This window comes from Bacillus rossius, assembly GCF_032445375.1.
Source record: "Bacillus rossius redtenbacheri isolate Brsri chromosome 9 unlocalized genomic scaffold, Brsri_v3 Brsri_v3_scf9_2, whole genome shotgun sequence".
Classification (NCBI taxonomy): domain Eukaryota; kingdom Metazoa; phylum Arthropoda; class Insecta; order Phasmatodea; family Bacillidae; genus Bacillus; species Bacillus rossius.
In genome coordinates, this window is record NW_026962013.1 from 19,063,930 (window position 1) to 19,088,950 (window position 25,021).

Here is a 25,021-nt window from a genome sequence, read left to right on the forward strand (position 1 = left end):
TAACAGTCAATCATTTATTGGCATGGTAAAATATACAAGCGGTGTTCCACTGCTGTAATAAGGTGGACTATCCAGCAGTCTAGAAATTTTTCGCCAGTGGATGCTGTGCAAAGTAACCATGTCTTTTGAACACTTTCTCTGCTAACTGTTTATAGTTTGTGTCATGTGTTAGTATTGGTGAATCCTCCAAAGCTTTTATGGTGCTTTTCACTCTTTTGTATGCCTCAGAGCAAAAAACAGCAGCCATCATTATCTGTAAGAGAACAAAGTTTAGTGTTCCTAAGTCCAAACATGAAAGTGTACACTAACAAAATAAAATATTTGAACATTGGGTCACAAAATCACAACGTAAGGAGTATGTTAACAGTATTACAATGGAGTCAATGGCTAAACTGTTTCACTTTCCAATCTTTGAACTTAGCCATTAAAAAAACATAGAGATGTTATACATTTACCAAAGGTTTTGGAGATAAAAACTGTACCTCTCTACAGATGTTATGTTTGGTAAATGAGATACAGAGCATTAAAGGACAATGATTAATTGATAATGTGCTCAGAGATTATTACATTGGATTTATGAGGGGGGGGGGGGGAGGGGGGGGGAAAGCTATAAATTGGAAAAAAAACTTTTCATTCTAAACAGTGTGCAGCAAATATGCTTTAAGCTATAAATTCAACTTAGTTTTGCTGCATAATTGCAATGCTAACAGTACAGTATTAGGTAAATAAGATCATAAACTAATTACTACCTGTCACATCTGCCTATGGGGTTGTCAGTGACTTCCATTTTTACTTTCATAAAGGTACGGTCAGTTTTGCTTTGCAAGGTTACAATGCAGAAAATCTGGTTAGAGATACAATACTAGTATGCAGTGCACATCGTTAGCCTACCTCATCTTCGCTGTCTTGTAGTCCTATGCAGTAGGAACGTGAGGCCCGGCCTAGGACAGCCGTCATGGCGAATATATCGATTGCTACCTCTGCTAACCTCCTCAAATTCATGTGATACGAATCTATATTTGCTCCATGACGGGTCAGTGATATTTCAGTACCATATTTTAATCGCAGCACACAATACTCCAGCATCTGTGAAGGCATCTAGAACAAGATATGATATTTATGGGACACACATAAGAAAAATACATAATCCAAATGTGCATTACTGAAACTTGTACAGCTACATTAGCTTAACGTTGAAGCAAATTTCTTACTAATTACCATCTGTATGTTTTATTAATGAATGTTTAATACAGTCAAACCTCTCTGAAACGACCCCTCACGGTTCCCAGGAATAGGGTCGTAATAGATTTTTTCCGAAATTTTCAGTTCATTTCAACCCCCCCCCCCCCCCCCCCCCCCCCCCCCCCAATCCCAAACCGCTACTCACTAAGGAACCAGCCGTACAATGGCAGGATGCTGTCAACAATGCTAGACGGCTTTGCTTTAAACCCACTTCAACCTTCATGACAAGTCCCTCGCCCTACAGGCCACCTCTAAAGAAAATATGTCAAAAGACAGTTTATTTTTACTGGTTAGTTTACATGTACGTTTTCTGCTTGCCGTAGTTAAATACACTAGAACCCCGATGTCACGAACCCCGGATTTAACGAAGCAGTGATTTTACGAATACATTCTCGGGAACCATCAAAAAGTGGACATTTTGACCAAAATGTGAAAATCAGAAAATAAAAATAAAAAAACAAAATGAAAGATCATTAAAATCTGTTAATTTTAACACACAGGTTCTGCAACGCAAGTGGGCGCACACGAAGCTCGCCTGGCTGGCGGCAGCGACTTCATGACGCATAAGCTCACCCCTCCCTCCCCTCGGTAACATTCTTCAAGGCTAGCTCATCCCTCCCAGACACACAAACCATCTAGTGTCCTCCCTTATAACACCCCAACTTCCCTCCCCTTTGAAAAACCTTCAGTGAGAAAATGCTCATTTCACCCTCCCTTCTCCCGTAAAATTGGGCTATTATGAATGGTGTATTAAAGCGGTGAGGGAGGGGTCAAAATATGTCACTTTTCACACCAAGTTCGAGTTCAGTCATTTCTGGCAAGGAATTTACAAGCTTTCAAACTTAAATATACGTAGAATCCCGCTGATGCGACCCCTCACGGTTTCTGGAAAAACGGACTGATAAACGGAATGGTCGCAATAGAGAATTCGGGCCAATTTTTACCCTCCACCCCCCCCCCCCCCCCAAATACATAAAAAATCGCCTTTGTTCGTATAGACTTCATATTCAAATAGTCTATGGTGTAAAAATGACAACTTTTAAATTAATATTACAGTATTTAAATAGCACGATGTCTCCCGAAAAAATTACACCCTAGAAAGCAATATTGGAGTTCCCGTTGCCGAGAAAAAAAAAAAAAATTTCAACAGGGTGCAGCTTGTCCATTTTCGCCATCTTTGTATAGAAAAAAAAACAGACGATTTAGTGTTGAAATTATAACTTTTTATTAAAGGTTTATTATGTCTCTTGCGGGCTGTATTAGTGTGGCGTTTGAAAGGTTGCGTCCCGTGACAACGGGTGGTCTGGCGGCGCTTATCGCTCTGGTCCGTCGGGCTGACATGCAGGAATGCGAGAAGTAGGGTAAGCGCGTGTGTGTGTGTGAGAGAGAAAGAAAGAAAGAGTGAAAATAGGGGGGGTGGGGGGCTGGCGACCAGCAGCATCGTTAGCTAGCGAGAGTGTGACTGTAAATGTCGACCTTCACTACTTTTGCTTGCTGCAGGGCTCGCTCTCTTTTATCTCTGTCTCCCCCTCCCACACACACTTGCTGACAGGGCTCGCTCTCTCTTCACCTTCTTTATCTTATCTCTCACGCACACTTGAAGCACCTAATACTTCCGCACGGGACAGGGACGGCAATAGACGCGCGCAGATGCTATCAGGTGATGTGCGCAGTTTAGCGGTATTGGCTAGCGTGGAATGTCTAGAGGGGTGGTATCTATTTTTAGCCGTCTTTTGTATGCCTGCCTGCTTACAGTACAGCGCTCGCCAAGATAAATGTGAACACACAGCGCCCAAGAAAGTGTAACAGACTTGTTTTTCAGCCGATTTTACTCAAATTTTCGACTTTCTCTGCTCAAAATTTTTCACGGTTCCTCAAAAATCGGTCGTATAAACGGAATGGATGCATCAGAGGGGGGTCGCATCGGCGGGATTCTCCTGTAAATCTATTTTAATAGCAAGGGTCCTATGAAAAGGAATATACCGAATAAAATCAAGCTGCTGTCACCAAACAAAGCATAAAACGGCAAAATGCGGGGTCGCTTCGTTATTGCTCGAGCGAAAGGTGAGACGTGGAATGTTAGAAGAAAGATAAATGCGGGGGAGACAGACGGCAGCCAGTGTGTTTCCTGCGTGGGGAATAAGTGGCGTAGCTTTTTTTTTTTTTTATGCTGGATGAAGCGACCTTTTTCTATCAACCTACGGGAAAAGATAATTGCTTGAGCTGTCAAAATAAACATCGCTGCGGCAGTTAAAACAAGTCGGCACTCGGCAAGAGAAACGCAGTAACATGCTACTCACCACAAGAAACTTATTTTCTGTCCGATTTTCTTCGGATTTTCGGCAATTTTTTCACGGTTCCTCGAAATTGGGTTGTAATAGACAGGTGGTCGCAATAAATGGGGTCGCAACAAAAAGGTTTTACTGTAAATGAATATGGTAAAAGACTTAGTAAATTATCACATTATGTTTTAATACAAAACAAACTAAGTATTAATTATGATGTACTTTACCTGTAGTGTTGGATGAAGATTTCCATCTAGTCCCAGATTCAACTTAGGATTGTCCTTAACTTGGTTTCGTTGCTCCCACATTGTGCGGAAAATCAAACCAGGATGGAACAAAGGATTTCGCATGTTCCTGACTTTTTCAGCGATGTGAACACCAGCATGTTGGAGACCTGCAATTATTTACAATGAAAGAATTACTGGTACTTACATTGTTCTTACCACTTGCTATGTTAATTAGCAGATAACTTGGCCAAAATCTTAAATGTTTAAATCATGACATTTATTGAACTTTTATAAAATTGAAGGCAAAATATATTCCACTTTTAAATCATACTAACACAACTGCTGCAGTAAATATTTTATAATTTAGTTCTTGAAATATTTTTGTATGTGTATTACATATTTTGAAAAAAAAAAAAAAAAAAAACTAATACTTGCTGTACAAACTCATACCCATAATTAAATAGCAAAACACAAACCAAGGCAACATAATTTTTTCCCCATCTAACTTAAGTATTTATTAACTAATAAAAGTAGCATTAAAATCTTTTGCTGTGAAAACCTCTACATCAATATAAAAATTTTATATCATGATTAGAGTTATAATGTGTATAATGATAATACATAATTAAAAAAATTTATTTATTCTACTTCATCGAAAAATCCTAGCACAATTTCTTAATTAGTTTTCGTGGGGCATTTCGGCACAATTCTTCTTTGCCAGTCCCTAAGTGGTACTTAAGTTTTCTGGACTGTGGCTGTGAACATGGGATAGTAACTTGTGAGAGATGAACTATAGTGTAGGTGTAGCTTGTTGAATAGTGGAAGGACTGGGGTGCAGTTGGCAAACGGAACACTTTCGGGATCTCTTCTCATAATATGCATTCAGCAAGTACCCTTAAGCAACACACCTAAATATCATTCATTGTTGAGACAAGAGGCGAAGGGTGGTTTTCAAAGTCAGTGTACCAACATTTTAAGTATCAGGAATTTTCACAATGGTAAATGCTCTTGGAGATTTAATAAAAATGACTTTACTGTTTGTTAAAATATTATCCTTATTTACGATTTGAAATGACAGATATGAATGTGTACAATTGTAGATTTTACAATCAAGTATGGAACTACTACTTTTATACATTTAAACAAATGTAATGTAAGTATTACATAATGCTACCATAAAAAAATCTTGTAATACCCAACAAATCCAATTACTAATATATGTCTTGTTCTGATTAGTACACATTAAACAAGGGCCCCAAAATAAATTTAATTTTTGTTCCTAACATACTAGGCATTTATGAGAACTGCTAAATGTGTATCGAAATCTCAGATTTTCATTTTAGCGACAGACATGTTTGCATTTTACAGGAAGATAATCAAATTTATTAAAACTGTCAGCACACTGATATGGATAAATACGTGTCTTGTCTGTAAAACAGTGAAGACGGCACAACGTGATGTGAATGTTGACAGTTTTCAGACCTGTCAGTATGATCCTGATTATAAAATACAACAAATCAAAACACAAATTGACTTTAACTAAAAAGTGATAAACCTCACATGTTAAATAATGTTACTTTTCGTTAATCTTGAGGCAAGGCCTCGAGTTTGTCTGGGGCTAGTAATTATTACCTGATGTGTACGTGCTTATTCTTAGTTTAATTAATTAAAATATCATTACGTTCTAGTTGGACTTTATATTAGTTGCTCCAAATCGTGTAAGTTGTCCGAACAAGCTCAGTGGTGACAAGAGGTGCAGTCTGCAGCGAAAGGGGTGAGCGTGGGCTTCTCAGAGGTAAAACAGCTGACTTATTGACTGGCACCTTCCACAATCTTTGCACCACCAGTGCTTCACTTGTATCTACGGAACTCTACTGAAGAAAGATATGTGGTGTGACCCATATTTGAGGGCAATCCTTATGGTGAAAATGCTAGGTTTTTTTTATGTCTAAAACCATAGATGAAACCCATACGCAGAGCGACCCTTCTTCGGGTAAATATGGTAGCTGATCGTGATCGGCATGAAATATTGACGAGCATATTTTTGATAGTGACGATCGGTAAGACAAAAATATTGGCCACTTAATCAATCAGAAATCCGTATTGGCTCCGCTCTAGTTTGAATGTACTTTCATAAGGACTGAGTTGTATTTTAATTATAGGTTTAAATTTTACGTCATAATTTAATCATGTATATTCTATATAATTAGCAAATAATAATCCAAAATATATCTATTATTTGTGGGAATGTCTCTTTTACAGAAATATTTCCACACCAACTACTGTTTATGTTTAATTTACGACAATGTATAAACTATAGTAAAGCTGCTGGAAATTTATGTTTTGCAACTTCCAGCATCATTGATGTTTATTTCAGGACTTTATCATGACTTTCATTCCCAATCCTTCAGTTTCATTACTATTCCCCTGCTTTAGTGGTCTATAGACACACTGTTTAATTTTTATTGGGAAAAAAAATTGCTGTATTAATATCAATACTATCAATGCAAAGTAGTGTATATTCTGTATAAATCAAATATTATATATTTTATATTTCATATTACATAAAAAATTAATTTTCACAAATTAGAGGTGTACCTTAAAGATTTTAGTTTTTGTTAACAAATAATTTTTGTTTTTGTTCCATTATCATTAAAGTTTTCTATCTCTCATTTGATTTTCGCAAAGGAAAAATATTACTATTATCACTCCTATTATTAACAGAAAAACCTAATAACCAAACCATTATGCACTGTAATGAAATAAATAATAAAACAGTGCACTAAAGTTTCAGTGTTAGTAGGAAAGTCATGTCAAACAACTCTGTCCACCATTAAAACATAAAGTAATTATTAACATAAGTATATAATAGAATTTTTTTTTACCAACGATAATGAAATAACAATTTAGTACCTTTTAAAGCAATGAACATCTTCAAAATGGTATTTTCGCCATCTAGGACTGAAAACATACTCGAGTCCCTGAGGAAGCGTTCATAAGGATATTCTTTCAAGTACCCCCGTCCACCCAGCAACTGAAGACAATCGCTTACACCTTGAAAACAGCTTTCACTGCTAAATACCTGAAACAGACACATTTGTAACTTGTATGATTATTGAAATAAAGATATCAACAAAGCTTCACCAACATCTAGATTAATTATCTTGCTGGTGGGTAACAGTGCATAATGAATTTAGAAAAAAAATTATATAAAATTACATGGAATACCTTAAAGCTCATCAATAAATTACCAGTAAATTTCATTTCTGCACAGTTTTCCAGCGAACATCTTTATGTCATTATTTCCTAACAGATAAAAAAGTGAAAAGGTCAACAGCATGAATATGACGATTGGGGCTGTGCGAATGTGACTTTTTCAATGCAAATCAAATGTGAATCAAATATTTGCGAATAGCGAATAATATGCGAATATTTTCTAATTAAGTTCTAAGTATAAATCTGAAAAATTACAGTCAAAATTTGGCATATTATAAATTGTTCTTTAAAAGAGTAATGTTCTTTAGCTTTATTTACATTTTTATTACTCAAGTAACATGTAAATTTTTATGTCTCTTCTAATGGTTTAGTAATAAAACACAATCAGTGATACAGAAATGTCTTCATCAAAAGCCTAGCCTACACCTTGCCATCAACATTACGTAAATTGCAGTGCAAAAATACCAATTCCTTTACATTTTCTGGATCCAGGCATTGCCTCTTGGAAGTGACAATGTTCCCAGAAGCAGAAAAACAACGTTCTGAACTTCACTTCTTCTTCTGAAAATTAAAAACGGCAAAAAAAGTTTATGAAAGTAAACAGATCTTCGATGTATCAGTTTTATTTTCCGCAATAAATAGTCAAGCAACTACCAATCAATAAATCGAAGAGTTGTTTATTACAACTGCTCGTAATCACGGTCAATATTCCGTTCTCAAGAGTCTTTTGAAATCAGACTTGTCAAGGCAAAATAATTTTTAATGAATTTTGTTTATAGTGTCTTTTGATGTGACGTCTAATAAATCGATGAACGCCGGCTGCACGCACGAAAAAGTGTCTCACTACAGATGTCCCACTACGGATGTGTTCTGTTTGCTCATTGTACGCATGCGTGGCATCTCTCTTCATGCTTATTGTACGCATGCATGGCATCTCTCTTCATGCTTATTGTACGCATGCGTGGCATCTCTCTTCCACTCGATTGGAACAACCATCGATTTGAGTTTTCAATCATATTTTCGTTGTTTGAATTATTAATATTATGTAATATAACGATCGTCCACCGATTTTCAGCACAATCGGTACGGTTATTTAAAAGTAATGTTGAAAATTCAAATACGTTTTGAACCAACAATGGTGTTTTACAGTTACACACAATAATTCAAATTACACCCAGGATCTTTTGCACAATGTTTTAAAAAATATTGTAACACATTATAAATAAGTTTGGTGTATTTGGGATGCGTATTTGTTATAAAATCGTGTTAATATTATACCCCTACCGTGAACGCCTCGTGGGCGTGTGGTTAGCGTACCTAACTCTTAACCTAAAGGTTGTCGGTTCGAAACCCGGCAGCTGTGAAATTTTTTTTGTACTTGTAAAAATAAATATGGCGCACGCAACATTTCAAAAGTAATAAATATATTTGAATTAATGAATGCAAATAAAAGTAAATTTATTAATTCAATTGCACATTTAATTTCATTCCTTTGTATCCATACAAAATAGTGATAATTCAATAAAAATGATTAAATTTTATTCATAAAAGTATGCAGAGGTAGATTTTATCATGCAAAAGATTGAAAAATTAAAAAAAAATTCTTCCTCAAAGAATATAATATTTTTAATGCCTAAATGGTTTGGTTGCAAAAACCTATTACGGCTCAGTCTCAGGCCGAATATGATATTTCTTTTTCTTCTGGATCAATCATTTCATCAATGTTTTGTTATGACGTCACGTTAAACTATCGTCCGTAAACCGACTTTAAAGACAACCAATTTTTTAATTTTATCTAATTATTTACGTAACTTTTTTGGTAGTTTAAAAAGCGATTGCGCTGGAGCAATTCTAGAAACACAATTCTCTGGCCATGGGCCGCTCTGATGGCCATAACCATAAACGGATACGTTTTCTTTTTTGCTGTAGCCATGATGGCAGCTGTGTTTACTTTTCTATCGTTAAAAAAATTCTCTAGATTTTTATTAGTAAAATTAATAGAATGGTGACCAAAGAGTATGTGTGCATTATTTTTTAAAGGTTATTATTGAAAGCTGATGCGCTGGCATTGTTTTAAATAGTTTTACACTTTTATATGGCACATGGCTCGCCAAAAAATTGTGCTAAGAACAACTGGATATAATAATTTAATTATGCTACACATCACGTAAAGTTTGCAGTAAAATCGTAAGCATTTATGATAATTTTTTCGCTACATTGGCTTTAACTGTTCTCAGTATGCCCATTTACCTAACCTAAAATTTGATGTAAGTAAAGGTCCACTTACAGTTTTTTTTTCTTCAATTAAGTCTCTCGGGAAAATGATTTCTCGAGGTTCAACATATTATTGTATCACACTTTTGTCAAACAAAAGTAATATTCTAATACATTCGAAAACTTTTGAATATTTGAAATTTTCAAATACCTAATTTGGTTTCGAATGTGAATCGAATCAAATATTTGATTCGCACGAATATTTGCAATTTCGAGTATTTGCACACCCCTAATGACGATACAAAACATTGCTCTAAGTGAATAAAACTCATTACTGCAGGAGATACATATGAAGAAATGGATGTGCAGAAAGGAACTACAGAAATACAAGAAAAGTAACAATAAGCTTGTTGAGACTAGTGAAGACAAATAACAGACAAATATTAATAAGGCAGTACAATGCTAAGCTAGAAGACAGACAAAAAAATTTTATAAAGAACATCCAGTAATAGCAGAGTGTAGTGGAAAAGAACTACAGTGAACCCTGTTATAATATTTTTCAAGGGAGCACAAGAAAAAAACATAAGCAGGAAAACGTTATAAGCAGGAAATCTCAATTTAGCACTTAACAATGTTCGAGCTTTGTACCAATGGACTCACCAAGCTATGTAAACAACTTTAATGTTAAAACCAAAGATAGTATACTTGATACATGAATTTTCTGAAACAAGACAATTTTTCAACTTCGTCTTGTTCCCTTGTTAATTTTTGTTTGTCTTTAAAGATACACTGTCACATTTTTTGTAAAATTGTCTCACGATTCATGATGACAACATTAAGAGTGAGAACGTCTACTCCTTCGCCACCTGAAAATATTTAATTTTGGGATTCCTACGTATGAATAAAAAAAAATTATTTGTAAGCAATAGAAAATACTTTTAGTTATGCCCTCGCTCAATGGTTGGCAATGTAAATATCGTAGGACTATGTACGTGCATCTGAATACCCACTGGAATGGCAAGGAAGAGAAGAGTTGACTAAGGGTGCCAACTGACACTTAACTATGAACATTGTGTACCTTCAGTATATTGCATAAAATTGTATTTTAACAAACTTCATGTATTGTATGGCAGTGATTGTAAACATAAACATACATAAAGGAAACTTTTTATCATAAGTGTTGGAATAATTTGGTTTTAAAACATTTTTTCCCCATTTATTGAATGTTAGAAAGCAAACATTATAAGCACGAAATTACACTATTTATGAACGTTATATGCAGGTAATAAATACATTGTCCTTATGGGGGAAATATTGGGACTTTAAAAATATGACATTATAAGCAGGAAAACATTATATGCAGGAACATTATAACAGGGTTCTACTGTAACTGTTTGAAACAATCCAAATCTTCTACAGTAAAATCTCATACAATGTTTCGGTTTTTTTTTTTTTTTTTTTTTAAGGTACGTATTAATTAAATAATCGAGTTGTTATTAAATTTTAAACTTCTTGTAGAGACCATTAAAATTATACTTTAAAGTGAGAAATTCTTTTAAGTGAGATACTTTGTAATGAGGTTTCACTACTCTATGTATTAAAAAAATGTGTAAGTTTGCTGTAAACATTAAAAAAATTGTATTTAATTTATATGCAAATTTCCAGCTTTAGTTATTTGAACACATCACTTGGACAACTTTCTTGGCACTGTGAAAAATCTTCAAATACTTTATAACAGTATTACAATGATTCAGCTGCAATCGGTTTGCATTGGTTGGCAATTACAGTTAAAAGTTAAAACATGAGACTAGATGTGGCCTGAAAGAGAGTACAAAGTATTTAGGATCCGAGGACACTGTACTAGTAATGTTAAAGATTACAACAAATTTCAGGTAGCTTTTTGTTTTTTAATAGTTATACCGGTCAGATAATTAATTCTCACTTGCTGGAAAGCATTCCGTAATTAACCCTCTAACTCATCCATATTCCCTCCCTATATCTCTCTCAGGCAAAAAGGTTTTTCAACTCCAATGCACTTTATATTACCTTCAACATAGCTGCCTCCATAGAGAAATCTGGATCTTCATACGTATCTATGATGGACGTAGTAAGGTAGATCATACTCTCAACCGCGTATGTCTTAAGCACCACTTTCGCAAGTTTTTCCTGAATCAACTCAAAGTCTTTAACTGGTTTGCCGAATTCATTCCTTCCAATGATGTACTCTGTTGTCCAGGTGACAAGCCTCTTCAAAATTTCTACAATGAAAATACATTTAGTTCAATTTGATCAAAATTATTTTTAGAAATTTCAAAATTACATCATGTATTTGCGAACCATAATACGATAACTAGCTTTAAGAGAAAATATTTACTAGTCACTAAAATAATATACTCTGTGCACGTACAGTCATTAGCACATTTGCCACAAGTTCTTTAACACTATTGAGTGAAAATCATTTAGCTATCTTTGACAAAGATACCTATGTCTTTCAGTCTTACAATAATGCCTCTATGGCTAGGAAATACTCTATATGTATAAGCTTTTAAATTTTTATTTTTACATATGCATAACTTCATATTACTACACATATCCATACCTATATTGGTGTACTTTTGTTATTTTTATGGATCAATGAGCACTTTTTTTTTACTATGTTGACTGAGTGAACATTAACCACAGGAAACATGTAAATTTGATTACTATAACTATAACTTATATAAACTACATCATGCACATTCAATATAGTGACACCTTAAATCAGATTAATATGATAGGAAATTACTAATAGTGTATTCTTGTTGTATTGATTATGGAACAGAACAAATACAAGCAATTTTTATGTGCCAGTATTACCATTTATGGGTAACAATGCATGTGTTACTTATCTAACCAAAATCTCACTATTGGTAGATATGGTGCATTCAAAATAGACACTGCTTTTATCAGGAATAAATATCTGGCCCCCTAGCTTTGCTCAGTCTTCAAAAACATTAATATGGACCAATGATTATTTATAGTAGCTGATTCCTGATAAATGTAAGTTATATCATTATCCATTCAATGAAATATGTCTTAGTAAAATTTACATGAACATATTATCATTATCACAGGTACAATTATTTGATAATTCTCAGTCCAAACATCAAGATTACCTGTTGGCTGAGATTATTCGTGCAATGTCTTAGTTCAGGCATTAAATACATTTTCATCTTTATTAACATCAGATGTAACTGATGTTACTAGTGATACTCTTCCTTTTCCTATACTCTTTACTAACACATAACTAGCTAAAGCTGTACTATTGCTATACAGTAGGATGTTAGAAATTTTAAACATTCTCTTCCATGCTTTGTTATTTTTACAATGTGGTGCAGTAAAAAAACCACTAAAACCTCCACTTTTTGAATAGCCTGCCAAGGAGCATAACATCATACTTCTGAGACACTTATTAATTAAACTGATCCTTGGTATAGAGAAACCAAATAATTTACATACTTTTGTAAGAATTATTTTATTACGAGTTTTTAGCTCTATTTCGACTTGGGAACTATGGTGAAAGGTCTCCGATATGTCATTAGATTTTTTTCGGGTGGATTCTGTCTGTTAACCTTGGCTGCCAAGTCGCATTACAGCACTGACTGCGTTCTCAGTTTGCTCAGAGTTTATCGTTACACTGCTTCATTTCAGTATGGTGTTTCCTGTTTCCTGTTTTCTAGAGGATTACATTTCACATTTGGTATTTCTGTTGAAATTATATTGATTTTTGTGATCTGGAAAAATTGCTAATCCCAGATAAACAAGGTCCCAAACCAAATACCTTTCACTGTATTATGTACTGATGTGGTAGAGAAATTTTTAGTAAAACTGTAAATACTGACAGGCACTAATGGTACCAACATCAGGTAGCACTATTCACTATTATACAGACTTACTGGCATTGCAGTATATCAGCTGATTATATAATCCAAGGTCATAGTGACCTAGTTTTTCATACTTGTATTCTTAATATTTTTGCCCATTATTTTTATTTAGTATGTTATAAAAGTTATTGTTCTATGTTTTTAGTTTTTACTAATTTTCATCAGTTTGGCCAGGATACTATTGTGTGTGATTTTCAGCAGTTTATTTAATTTAAATGTTATTTTTATAACTATAATTTTACATGTGTATTCCCTATGATGGGGTAATAGTGAACTTTTACTCATCCCAAGGACGGATAGCTTCCTTTGGTCATATCATGTGTTTATAAGTGACCACGGAGCATTTCCATCTGTAAAAAATTAATATTGGGGAGAATTTTGTCATTTACACAGCCTACCCCTCCTCTTTGCCCTAGATGATCACAACATATTACCACATTCTTTGCTCTTTGAACTATAGTCATAAAAAACCATTTGTTTCTAACTGCAGCTTGGTGTTTCAAAAGAGACCATGTATCACTTATCACTCTACTGCTGAAATTGGCACCAGAAAGTATCTAGTAAATGTGTAATAAATGTAAAATTGAAATAATTATCAAGTGCTATGTACTTGAATTGCAATTTCCAATCCATAAGTTTTTTCATAAACTCATAATCCAAAAGTTTGGAGTCTTTTTATTATTGTATAAATATGGTAACTGTTGATGAGTTTTGCTACCAAACAACAAATGTAAAAGAGCTGTCACAATAAATTTACAGAAATAACACTAAATTAATAGTAATGACAACAACATGAATTATCAACATGTTCTTTCAGACCAGGCCTTCAACACATATTGTTTGCAATCAGGAATACTCATAGCTATGCTCTTTTCAAATAATAACAAGAATCTTAACACCAAAAATGTTTTATTCAAATTGCTTTCACAAGCACTTTCATTAGCAAGTCTGTGAATATGACTTGACTTAGATAAAATTGACTTTCAATATCTTTTAACAAATTTTTCTTCCACGAACTTATGATTAAGTAAGTGAAGGAGACCGGGAAACAGATGATGAAGGCACAACAAAGTGTACTTGTACTCTAAGGTAGCAGTGAAGATAATAAATAACTGTTTGGTAACCACAAGGACGTACCCGATGACATGGTGCCTGTGACATACCGAGCACCATTGACGACGTCCAGTGCTATCGTCGCACCGTTGTGAACAGTGCCCAGAACGTGGGACGCCGGAACTGGAGTATCTTTGAAGTGGACCTGCCAGCAAAAGTACCTTAGTATTGCAATAACACCATGGCATAAACCAAAAAACCATGCTGGCTTGAAAAATTCATCTGTACTCAACATATGCAGTAAAATCATCTGTACTGAACATACGCAGTAGCAACACCTTTCACTAAATATTTGAATTGCATTCCATACAATCATTAAAATATTAGAAGGAAAGAAACCTCAGCCAAGTTAGTGATTAGATTACTGATTTAAGAGATTACAGATAAGACAGTTTCACTACTTGCAATATTCCTGATTGGATTTCACTCTAGATTGTACAAACACTTAAAATTTACACATAAAAATGTTTTTACAATCTGTAATGTGTTATTTATCAAAACTTTAAATACATGGTTGTATTTAATGATCAGGCGTTATTCACAACAGCAATTTTTCAATAATTTCCGTTTATAAGGGTTCTCAGTGGTAATGGTCGCTTATGCATCACGCTCATGTTGCGAGGGTCGTGGCCTCATATGTTTGATTCCAACATCTTAACACAACTTGAATTTATGAACACGGTGGCTGCATCCAAGTGATCGGAGTCCACTATTATCTTAGAGGTCATGATGCCTTAACACCTTTTAATATCTGTGCATAGCTGTGCAATGTAAAACCCAATCAAATAAAATTCAGTTTATAAACTTTTTTGTAGTGGTGCACCGATATGACTTTACCGATTACCGATTTGATTACCGATTATGAGAGCAATAATCGGCAGATACCGATTCAGTTACCGATTATAATGAACAAATTTTTTTAAGTGTAATAATGCACACAAAATTTTTTATTCCCATGTGAATTTAATAACAAGATTAGGTAAAATTGAGAATACAGTTATAATAACAGTATAAAAATATATAAAATACACTATTAAGTCATTGCAAAGTGTAAATTAAATTAACTTATATTTATATTTGTTATTGTAAACAACTTGAACTACAGTCTAATAATTGTAATTTACAGTGGGTAAGTTTTTGTTGCGGAAAACTAGCATTATTATCTACTATCACATAAGGTTGCATCGAGAAATTACCGTTTAACAATGTAAACATGTTGCTATATTTTGTTCACTTGAGTTTATAGAAAAATGTTTCCACGCTTCACTTTTTTTCTCCCTACTCGCCATCTCACTATAATTATATAAAAATGACTGAAAACCAATTCTAGCACATGTGATTTTATTTATGTTGACTGAATATATAAAATTATAAATACTTTTTCACTTTTCACGTCACATACAAACACAACGGATAATGTTACCAAAGACGCCCATAACGAGTTTGTAAAACGCAGTGATAAACTCTAGAAGGTATCGGGACCACGATTTTGAACCGCTACTACGACTCAAAAAGATTGATTCTCATAGAATCCACTGCAACTGCTTGTGGTATTTTGATTGCGTGCCATCTATTTTACGTCTCTGGCTATAGGTAATGTACAAGGCCACTAAACAAAAGACAGAACAAAAGACGAAACGTAAATAAACGTGTAGGAAAAATGTATTTTTTATTGTTCCAGGCAATGAGATTTATTAAACTTAACGAAATATCTGTAATCTTGATATGACGGAGTTAGATGAATTTTGTAATATATACAAATATTACCGTATTAGGTCCTAAAATGTGTAACAAAATATTACACGGTAAAAACCTACTTAATTACGCCGGGACGTAGATAATCGGCAAAGTAATCGTTAAGATAATCGCCGATTACGATTAATCGGTAAGTACCCATAATCGCCGATTACGATTCATCGGTATCCGCATCGGTGCACCACTACTTTTTTGATTACGCACAATAAAACTAACAACGGCATTAATATAAGCAGGTGCAAAAATTGTTGAAGTATTAATAATACTAAATAATTTTGTTTTAACTGCCACAGTACACAGCAAATTTACAATTACCTACTTGTGCTGCAACCTACATTCAGCAATTGATTATTAAAATAAAGAACCTTCAATGTTGACAAACATACCTCACAAGTATTGACACCTCTCAACCCCAACTTCTCGTATGGTTCACTGCAAAACACACCACCAAATTCCTTTTCCACCAGAAATGCTGTTATCTTGTCATGAAGTTCCCCAACATGATCTTCCTCCTGAAAAAAAAAAAAAATAAGTATTCTATGAAACTAGATCAGACAAATAAAGTTTTAAAATCTGACTAATGGGAACAACTCCAAGAACTACTGATGTTTCTAACAGTTTGGGGCCATTTTCAGGGCGGCAATTCAATATGCAAAAGTTAATTTTGACATCTTCAAACAATCCACAAAAAAAAACAGCACAATGAAGATATACATAAGCATAAAGAATTAAAATGTATACCCCTGTGCATTATCATAGCACAGAGTTAAAGCAGGACAAATTGTGTCGGTCAATAACAAATAGAAATTTACTTTACTCCTCTGGGTATGCTACTCTTTTCATACACAGTACCTAGATATTATGTCATACGTTCAGGAAGAACAGAATGATATTATAAGTGGTGCACTGTTATGCATAACACTTCAAATAAGTGATGAGTTGATTCAGTATTTATCCATAATAATAAAAAAAATATCTAATGCCAACTTCGTTTTCTGTGCATTACAGTAGAGCACCCCTCAACCGTAATTCCCACAAACGGAACTCCCGATATCCGGAGCTAATTTTCCGAAAAATTAAAACATTACAAAAAAAACTCCAAAACATTTCCGCACTGGAACGAGGCGTTTTTGGTTTTTCCTGACTGTACATCTCTTTTCAGAGAGCTAATTATAGCCTGTCTTTCCCACGCATTGCGTGAATACACCACTAGTTTTCGCGTCGGACGTGAATTACTATAAAGATGTTTATGCTATAAGTAGTTTTATTGTTTCACTATGTCAAGTAAACGGCAAATTCCGGCCGGCCCGAGAGTATGTACACTGACTCCCATTATACACGCTGACACACGTGATAGCAAGTAACATTTACTTCCAACGTGTGATGCTTTCAGTTTGTAGACAATAATTTAGTGTACAAATATGTATTATCTACATATTTATACGTTAATATATGGTTAAACAGTCTACATTTACCTGTATTTCTCTATCTCTGTGTTTTTAAACGAGATGCTTGAAGTGTTATTCTTGTGTATGTGAAATGTAAACTGTGCGTGGCAGTGACTATACACTCTCCGGAAGTGTGAATCACTAGCACGTCACAGAAGTAACACAACACTGCAGCTGTATTCCTACTACCTCCCCCGAACCCTCTTCATAATCCTCTTCGCTCACGCACGCACCCACCCACCCACAGAGATAAGAAACACGTGCCTGCCAGCTGGCTTAAATGAAGGTCATTCAACCGGCCCGGAGTTTTACGACCCGGCACGTTTTGAAAACAGTACGTATGTAGATCTACATATTTTTTATTGTATGGTTTTATAACTGTGGAAAATATTTACAGTACAACTTTGGCTATACATATAAGTTAATATGTGCAGCATGTAATGGCTTTTCTCTTTGCCTCCCTACCGCAACTCCACTTACCCGGAATTTTCCCATAACCGGAATAGACCTCCCACCAATGATTCCGGTTGAGGGGTGCTCTACTGTACATAGTAACAAATTTCTAGTAAATATAGACTGAATTTAATTAATTTGTTTTGTTTCAAACTTTGAAGCGTGAAACATTTTAAAAACTAAAAAGTAAAAATAAGTCAATGGATTATAAATATCTTAAGCAAGTCACTAAGCAATTCATCCACTAATATGTACAGGTTTCTGAATGATGATCACTAAGTTACAAGAAACTGGTTCTAAATACACACACTCATTATGTTTATATGTATCTTCTAAGATACACGCATCCTCTTAAAAATATCCCACCACTGTAATTTTGAACAGATTGTACCAAAGATTACAATTAGGTCTAGCTACTACAGCAACAAATTTTAATTGGCCAAATTATATTAATTCACAATACAGTAAGGAATTTGACCGACAAAATTCCGCACACAAACAATATTTGAATTTCAGTCTGTTCACAAATACTGATTACACAAGTTTGCGGAGGCAAGTCAAAACTGTGAGAATTACACTGAATAACGTTGTAAAGATTGACCTGAGTCTTTGCAAATACGACGAACAGATTAGCGATGCCTCCGTTCACGACCCAGACTTTGCTGCCGTTGAGACGCCACTGGTTCTGGCCAGCGTCGAACTCAGCCCGCGTCGTCATGGAAGAGATGTCCGAACTGAAAACGGATTCTGCCAAGCAGAATGCAGAGACCAGTTCGCCCCTGGACAGTCGCTGCAGAAACAGGTTCTTCTGTTCTTCCGTGCCGGCAATCAACAAGCTCTGGAAATGATGTGAGAAAGACACGGCATATCTTAACATAACGAATAACCAACACCAACATCATCTTGAAACATTTTATTACATGAAGGAAAACCATCCGACTCTTTAACGGCTTCTTTAAACTCAGAATTACAATAACTAGCTTGGAATTTGTATGAAATATACAGTGAAACCTCATTTAACTCTGTTAATACCAAACCTTCATTAATACAAAAGTATGGTTATTATAAAAAAAAAAGTTTTTTTTCCCTAGGATAAACAATTACATGTACTAAGGAATGGTTAATACAAATATCCCAAAAACGATTGTAAATAAACACTATGAAATTTCAACTAAAATAATGATGCCATTTCTTTAGTTCATTGTACGTTTTGGAAATAAGTTTTGAAAATTTTAATCTTCTGTCCTAAAACCTTTTAAGTGTGATACAGTACAAAATATGGTGTCCACGTTTTAACATTTATTTTAAATTGTATCTGTAAATCGTATACGTAAAAATCATGATTAAATATTGTAATAGTTGGTTAATACAAACCTCATTATTGCAAGTAACAAAAATATACAGTCCCTTTCAGGTTTGCATTATTGAGATTTGACTATTTGTAGCTCTGTGATGTTTGTAATATGAGTTTCCCGTAAGAGACCCTACAAAAAAAAAATTTTCAAATAACAGATATAGAAGAGAAGACCAGTAGATATGAAGAGGACCCCAAGACTCAATATTATGATGGGAACTTTCCAATTTCTTATTTTGTAACGCTATTGGTGGGTTTTATTTTTATCTAATAACACATTCATGACTAGAGACCCGGAAATTTCGCGGATTCATTTAGTCGCACGCTAGAATGCAAACCTTCACACTCTCGCACTGTGTTCATGATTGGCACGCAGTTGTTTGGACACGCCCCTCTACGACCGTGAGCCAACGATGTCCAGCTGGGAGAGAAGTAAGCGAATCAGGTAGTGCCAAATAACAAGGATAAAAATGTTCTCGCTAAGAAATCAACCAATGGGAAAGTAAACATGGGTCGAACACACCTATAACTTTGAATTCTATCCTGAGGCCAGAAGAATCCGCGAAATTTCCGGGTGTCTATTCATGACCATCATACAACCCAGTTTGAAAACTTTTTTTTATTATGTTTGTGCACTTATGAGATTTCCAACAACGAAATCAACAAAAGTGATAAATTGTCCTATTTAATGTTTAATTCCGACTTGCTACATTCTTAGCTTGGCTGAGACGAGAAAGGATCATTAGAGGTTTCTTCCAGCCTACCTAACTGCGCAAGGCCTGAACCGACTCACGTGAATGCCCAGCAGCTCGTGGGCGGCCAGGGTGTAGCAAATGGACGGCTCTCGCGCCAGCACCTCCCCGACGCGGGCTCGCTCCGTCGCCGAGAGCCCAAGCCCCCCGTGCTCGGCCGGCACCTGCTGCCCGAACAGGTCCAGGGACTTGAGTTGCTCCAGGATCTGCTGGGAGATGCTCGCATCTTTGTCAATCGCAGCAGAATCCACTGCAAAAACAATATTCACACACGCATTCTCTATCAGTGGTGTAGCCAGGATTTGTGTATGGTGGGTGTTAAGAAGCATGCCTTCCCCCCCCCCCCCCCCGCTTTAATACGGGGGGGTCCAGGGGTCCTCCCCCGGGAAAATGTTGGATTTTAAGGTGTAAAATAGTGCTATTTTAGCAGTTTTTGGTACTTAAATTTAAATATTGTAACAGTAAAAATTTTATTAATTTTAATATGAAATTTGTTTGAGTGATGAATAGGAAATTAATTAAAGATTTGGTGCTAAGGGGGGGAGGGGATTTTAACCCCTAAACCCCCCGCCCCCCTGGCTACGTCACTGTTCTCTATAACATTATGTAAATTACAAGCACCTTATTTTTAAGATATTTAATCACTTTCACTGATCCATTGGAGTATTGATAAGATGCTCACCTCAAGAATCAAAACATACATTAATTTTTTAAAAAAAAATCACATTTCACTAAAGAAAATTTACCATTAGTCTTCAATTACAGACTTTTTTGTCCTAGGCATAAACAAAAGTTTGGTTCTGTGTGAAAAGAGTAGCTTGTAAATGATGTATATGTATAAGGGAAATGAAATTTTAACATTACAAATTTAATGAGCATGAGATATATGTAAAGAAATTATTCTTTTCTTACTGAAAGCAATATATATATATATATATATATATTTGAGTGCCTAAGTAAGATCTAAATTACTTCTTTTTTTGTTGAACTTTTTTTTTAATCAAGGAGTCTTTCAATAAATTTAGAATTCTTTTTGTTATGTCATATTTGGGTAGCATTAGTTGTAAAAACATCACACACCCAACAGGAAAAAGATGTTAAACTTCCACAGCGCACAAAGTGTCTACTAATTCCTTCTCAAAGCTGACCTAAAGCTAAAGGCCCTGTCACACAGTCAAATATTTGTATCCAATATTTGGTAGTATCGAATGTGAAATAGCTTCCAGAATTCATCAAATAAATTTGGACAGATAACTTCCAAAATGTTTTAAATCATGTCACACTATCCAAGTTTATTTTTGGTCTGAACTATTTCAAACTTTTCAAAAGCAATCTCAATTTTGAAAATAAATAATGCATCACAGTGCTGGATGGAATTTTTGAATTTGTTTTATATTTATGCATTTTTACATTTGTTAACATGTAGGCTACACATTTAATTCACAATAATATTTTTTTACATAATGAAATAAATATTCAGTGATTTCTAAAGTTATAGTAACATAGTTACATTTTTACACATAAAATGATTTTGCATACAACATTAATATAAACACTATTTTAGTAATTTCAGTTTTATGCATTTTATATTTTTATGTTTATTTTTAATACTTATATTTTAAACTTTATTTGTTTATTTGTATTTTGTTTGTATTGTTTATATGTTGCCCTTGTACATACAAGTCGTGCCCACCACTAAAGACCTCGGCTGTTGGTGAGCATGTTAGAACATTAATAAATAAATAAATAATAACCTTTATACATTATTAATTAATAAATAAATAAATAAATAATAACCTTTATACATTATTAATAAATAAATAAATAAATAAATAAATAAATAATAACCTTTTTAATTGCCCATGTGTTCACCATTTTAAAAAATCGTTGTAAAGGTAACGGAAACTGATGTCCGTTTTCGCCACGCATGATTTTAAATGGCCGGTCGCATCCAACATCCAACATATTTTGGAACCTGTCCTATATGCCAAAAATATTTTAGGTAACTCATGTGATAAAGTCAGCACTTTGCACCTCAATATAGCTTTAAAAAATCCCTGTCAAAGGTTGATGTTTGAGTTTGGATGCACAGTAGGGACTCACATATTTTTAAATTTTTATTTACCTTTCACTGCATCGCAAAATCCAAATACAAAATACGGGATAAGTAACTACGCTAAAGCACAATGTCAGCGACCACATCTCTGCATAGGCTACCCCATGTAACCTATAAACTGTAATTTCTCAGAAACCTGTAGAAATTTAGAAATCCTGTATTCAAGGTAAATAAAGGAACATCTTTATTGTTAAAAAATGAAATTTTTGGAATTTTAATCTATTTACGGAAAAGCAACAACATTCTAATTTTACCCACTTTTCATCCATTTGTATTTTAAATAAGTAATTTAAAATCATAAAGCCTACTTTAAATTCAGCTAATTAAACCAACAATAAAACAGTAAACTACTTACCGGTTAACTACTAGAAATATTGCAATACTGTTTTGTAGAATGATTAGTAAATATGTCAGGAAGTAAAAAAAAATACACTTTTTTTTCTTCAGATGCACTAATTACAATCTCCTAATAAAAATTCTGCAAAAAGGCTGGTGGACAGTAATATGGTGGGTTGACAATAGACAGCATGGAGTCAGGAGATGGCTGAGTTGCTAGAAGATCTGGTGGAAGTGGTGGATGGGGGGAAGCAGATAGATGCAATTTTCATAGACTTTGAAAGGGCATTTTTAGAGAACCTCACAAGAGGCTAATGGAGAAGGCAGAGATGTTGGTGGAGGATGAGAGAGTGGTTAGTTGTGTAGACATCCTGAGGGATAGAAGGCACAGGGTGAGGGTGAGTGAGGAAAGGTCTGAAGAGGGGGAAGTGATGTCAGTTCTGCAAGGGAGTGTGTTGGGTCCCCCTGTTGTTCACGATAATGATGAATGATATTGGAGAGGAGATAGAGGCCAGGATGAGAGTATTTGCGGATGATTGTGTAGTGTATGATGTGGTGGTGGAAGGGGTTCATCTGCTAAGTGACTTGAGCAGACTATAACAATGGACGGAGCAGAATGGGATGTCACAGAATTTTGAAAAGACAAGGAAGAGGAAGGTAACGAGGGAAGTGTATATGTTGAAGGGGCAGGAGATAAGGGAGGTCGAAGAGTTTAAGTACCTGGGTGTAATCCTACAAAATATCCTGGGATGGGCAAAACAGGTTTAATGGGAGGTGAGTAAAGATGGGAGGGCACTGAGGCTGCTTGGCAGGACCCTGCAGGGGGTAGAGAGGACTGTAATGGAGAGGACATACTCCACATTGGTCACAGTGATGGAGTATAGGGCCCTTACATAGTGACGGAGGTAAGGGAGCTGGAGAAGGTGCAGCGAAGAGCAGCGAGGTGGGTGATGGGTGAGTGGTAGAGGGGAAATGCATAGTCCGAATAAGATGATTAAGGAGCTAGGGTGGGAAGCATTACAAGGGAGGAGAAGGGTGAAAAAGTTAGTCAGACTGTATAAGGTGATAAGGGAGAGGGAGGGGGATGGTAGCAGATATGGACTAGGATACACAGAGGTGGGTATAAAGGGCAGAGAGATCACAGATGGAAGCTCCAGAGTGACTGGAGGCGAACGGAAAGGAATAGGAACAATTTTCTTGACAGAACAGGAAGGGAGTGGAATGGATTAGATGAATAAATGATAAGGGTGAAAGATACAAAGGATCTGAGGAGAATGGTAGGGGGCAAAGAGTGAGTGAAAAGGGAGGCCTCCTTGCCAACGAGTGAAAACCCAATTGCAAGTGAAATCATTCAATCATGAATAGTGGAAGCTCTGGGGGGAGTGGAGGCCAACGGAAAGAGGAAGGCACTAAATCCCGGTGAGAACAGGAAAGATGCGAAATAGGTTTGAGGGAGAAATATTGGAAGGGAGAGATGCAATGGACCAAAAAATGAAGCCTCAAGAGAGGGGAAATATAAAGCTTTCCACCAAGTGGAAGCTCAATTGCAAGTGAAAATTTAATCACAGTATCAATAAATAAAAATGAATGCACATTATGGACATTCAATGGATGAAATAGTATTTGTAAATACAGGGACATCTTAAGTGTTGGAAAATTATATTTTTCGTAATTTTAATTTAACTATGCAGATAAGCCGCGACGTAAGATATTTACCATTATATCATTTACCTTGTTTAAGGTATTGCTCAATAGGAGCAAGATGTTCGTTTAAAGTTTGAAGCTGTTCACCATCAAGTACCTCTGGATACGTTAGAATGTCCGAATCAAAAGAACCCAAAAAAAGATTTTTGGCAAAAGGTGGCTTGTTAACTCGATTTATTTTTTTCTTCGGGTAAAACTTTGTAGTTTTTATTCGTTCTACACTAGGTTCTAATGACACACTTTCTGCATAACGCACTGAAGTACGAGTCAATGTACTTAGCACTTTCTGGCGAAGTAACTTCTTCGCCGGCATCATTTTGCAAATAAATTTCTAACCTCATCAAAAACACTTATAACCCATGCCAAAACTAAAACAGCGTTACGTTCCGATATTTCAACATAACTACAGTGATTGCTAAGCAGTAAACTACGTTCCAGAATTGGCACCCTGACACTAGATTGAAAAATTCAATTACTATCTTACAATTAGCGTGAAATAAATTACAATTGAAGCTCGTTACGTTAACTGTAACGATATTTTCAGTTATAAGTAACAAATCAGGGCTTCCACAATCACAAACATTTCTAAGGTATTCAGCGAGCCCGGTGGCAAGCTTTTTTAATTCTAATACTCTCTTAATCTTCTAAACTGAACAACACTCTTTGCGAAATACACACTCAACTAAAATATTCCATTCCCTTATAATTTTCAATACTATCGAGTTTTTTCTCCTTTCCATTCTCCTTCTCATTCTAATAATCTTGTTTGAGATTTCCCTACTATTTCTAGGTTTCCCAGTCACATATAGTTGTATGACGGACACTGATCGCTGATTGGTTCATTTAACTCTCTGGCATCATGGCTGGTGTGGGAAATGGTTCA

The 25,021-nt window shown here is 35.1% G+C and overlaps 1 protein-coding gene across 2 annotated transcripts; it reads right to left on the reverse strand.

Annotated features, from left to right (window-relative positions):
• On the reverse strand, positions 1–24,963 carry LOC134543072 (complex I assembly factor ACAD9, mitochondrial-like). Of its 2 annotated transcripts, XM_063387828.1 has the most exons (10): positions 24,166–24,963; positions 20,024–20,232; positions 18,478–18,714; positions 16,362–16,487; positions 14,245–14,365; positions 11,231–11,442; positions 6,668–6,836; positions 3,755–3,921; positions 892–1,098; positions 1–253 (listed from the first exon to the last, which is right to left on the reverse strand). In XM_063387828.1, exons 1-10 carry the CDS (start codon positions 24,452–24,454, stop codon positions 80–82), a joined length of 1,911 nt encoding a protein of 636 aa, XP_063243898.1. In that variant the 5' UTR covers positions 24,455–24,963; the 3' UTR covers positions 1–79. The 2 variants fall into 2 exon arrangements, with proteins under 2 accessions (XP_063243898.1, XP_063243899.1); XM_063387829.1 differs by lacking the exon at positions 892–1,098 and having other exon boundaries at positions 24,166–24,579.
• Positions 24,964–25,021: the final 58 nt, after the last annotated feature.

Bases quoted from the DNA above. Each gene is read 5' to 3' on its own strand.
- LOC134543072 (XM_063387828.1), bottom strand. From the start codon at position 24,454: ATGATGCCGGCGAAGAAGTTACTTCGCCAGAAAGTGCTAAGTACATTG. The intron at 14,366-16,361 runs GTATGTTTGTCA...TTTTGCTGGCAG, and splicing joins GAGGTGTCAATACTTGTGAG to GTCCACTTCAAAGATACTCC. The intron at 6,837-11,230 runs GTAATATAAAGT...TGTCTGTTTCAG, and splicing joins TGGAGGCAGCTATGTTGAAG to GTATTTAGCAGTGAAAGCTG.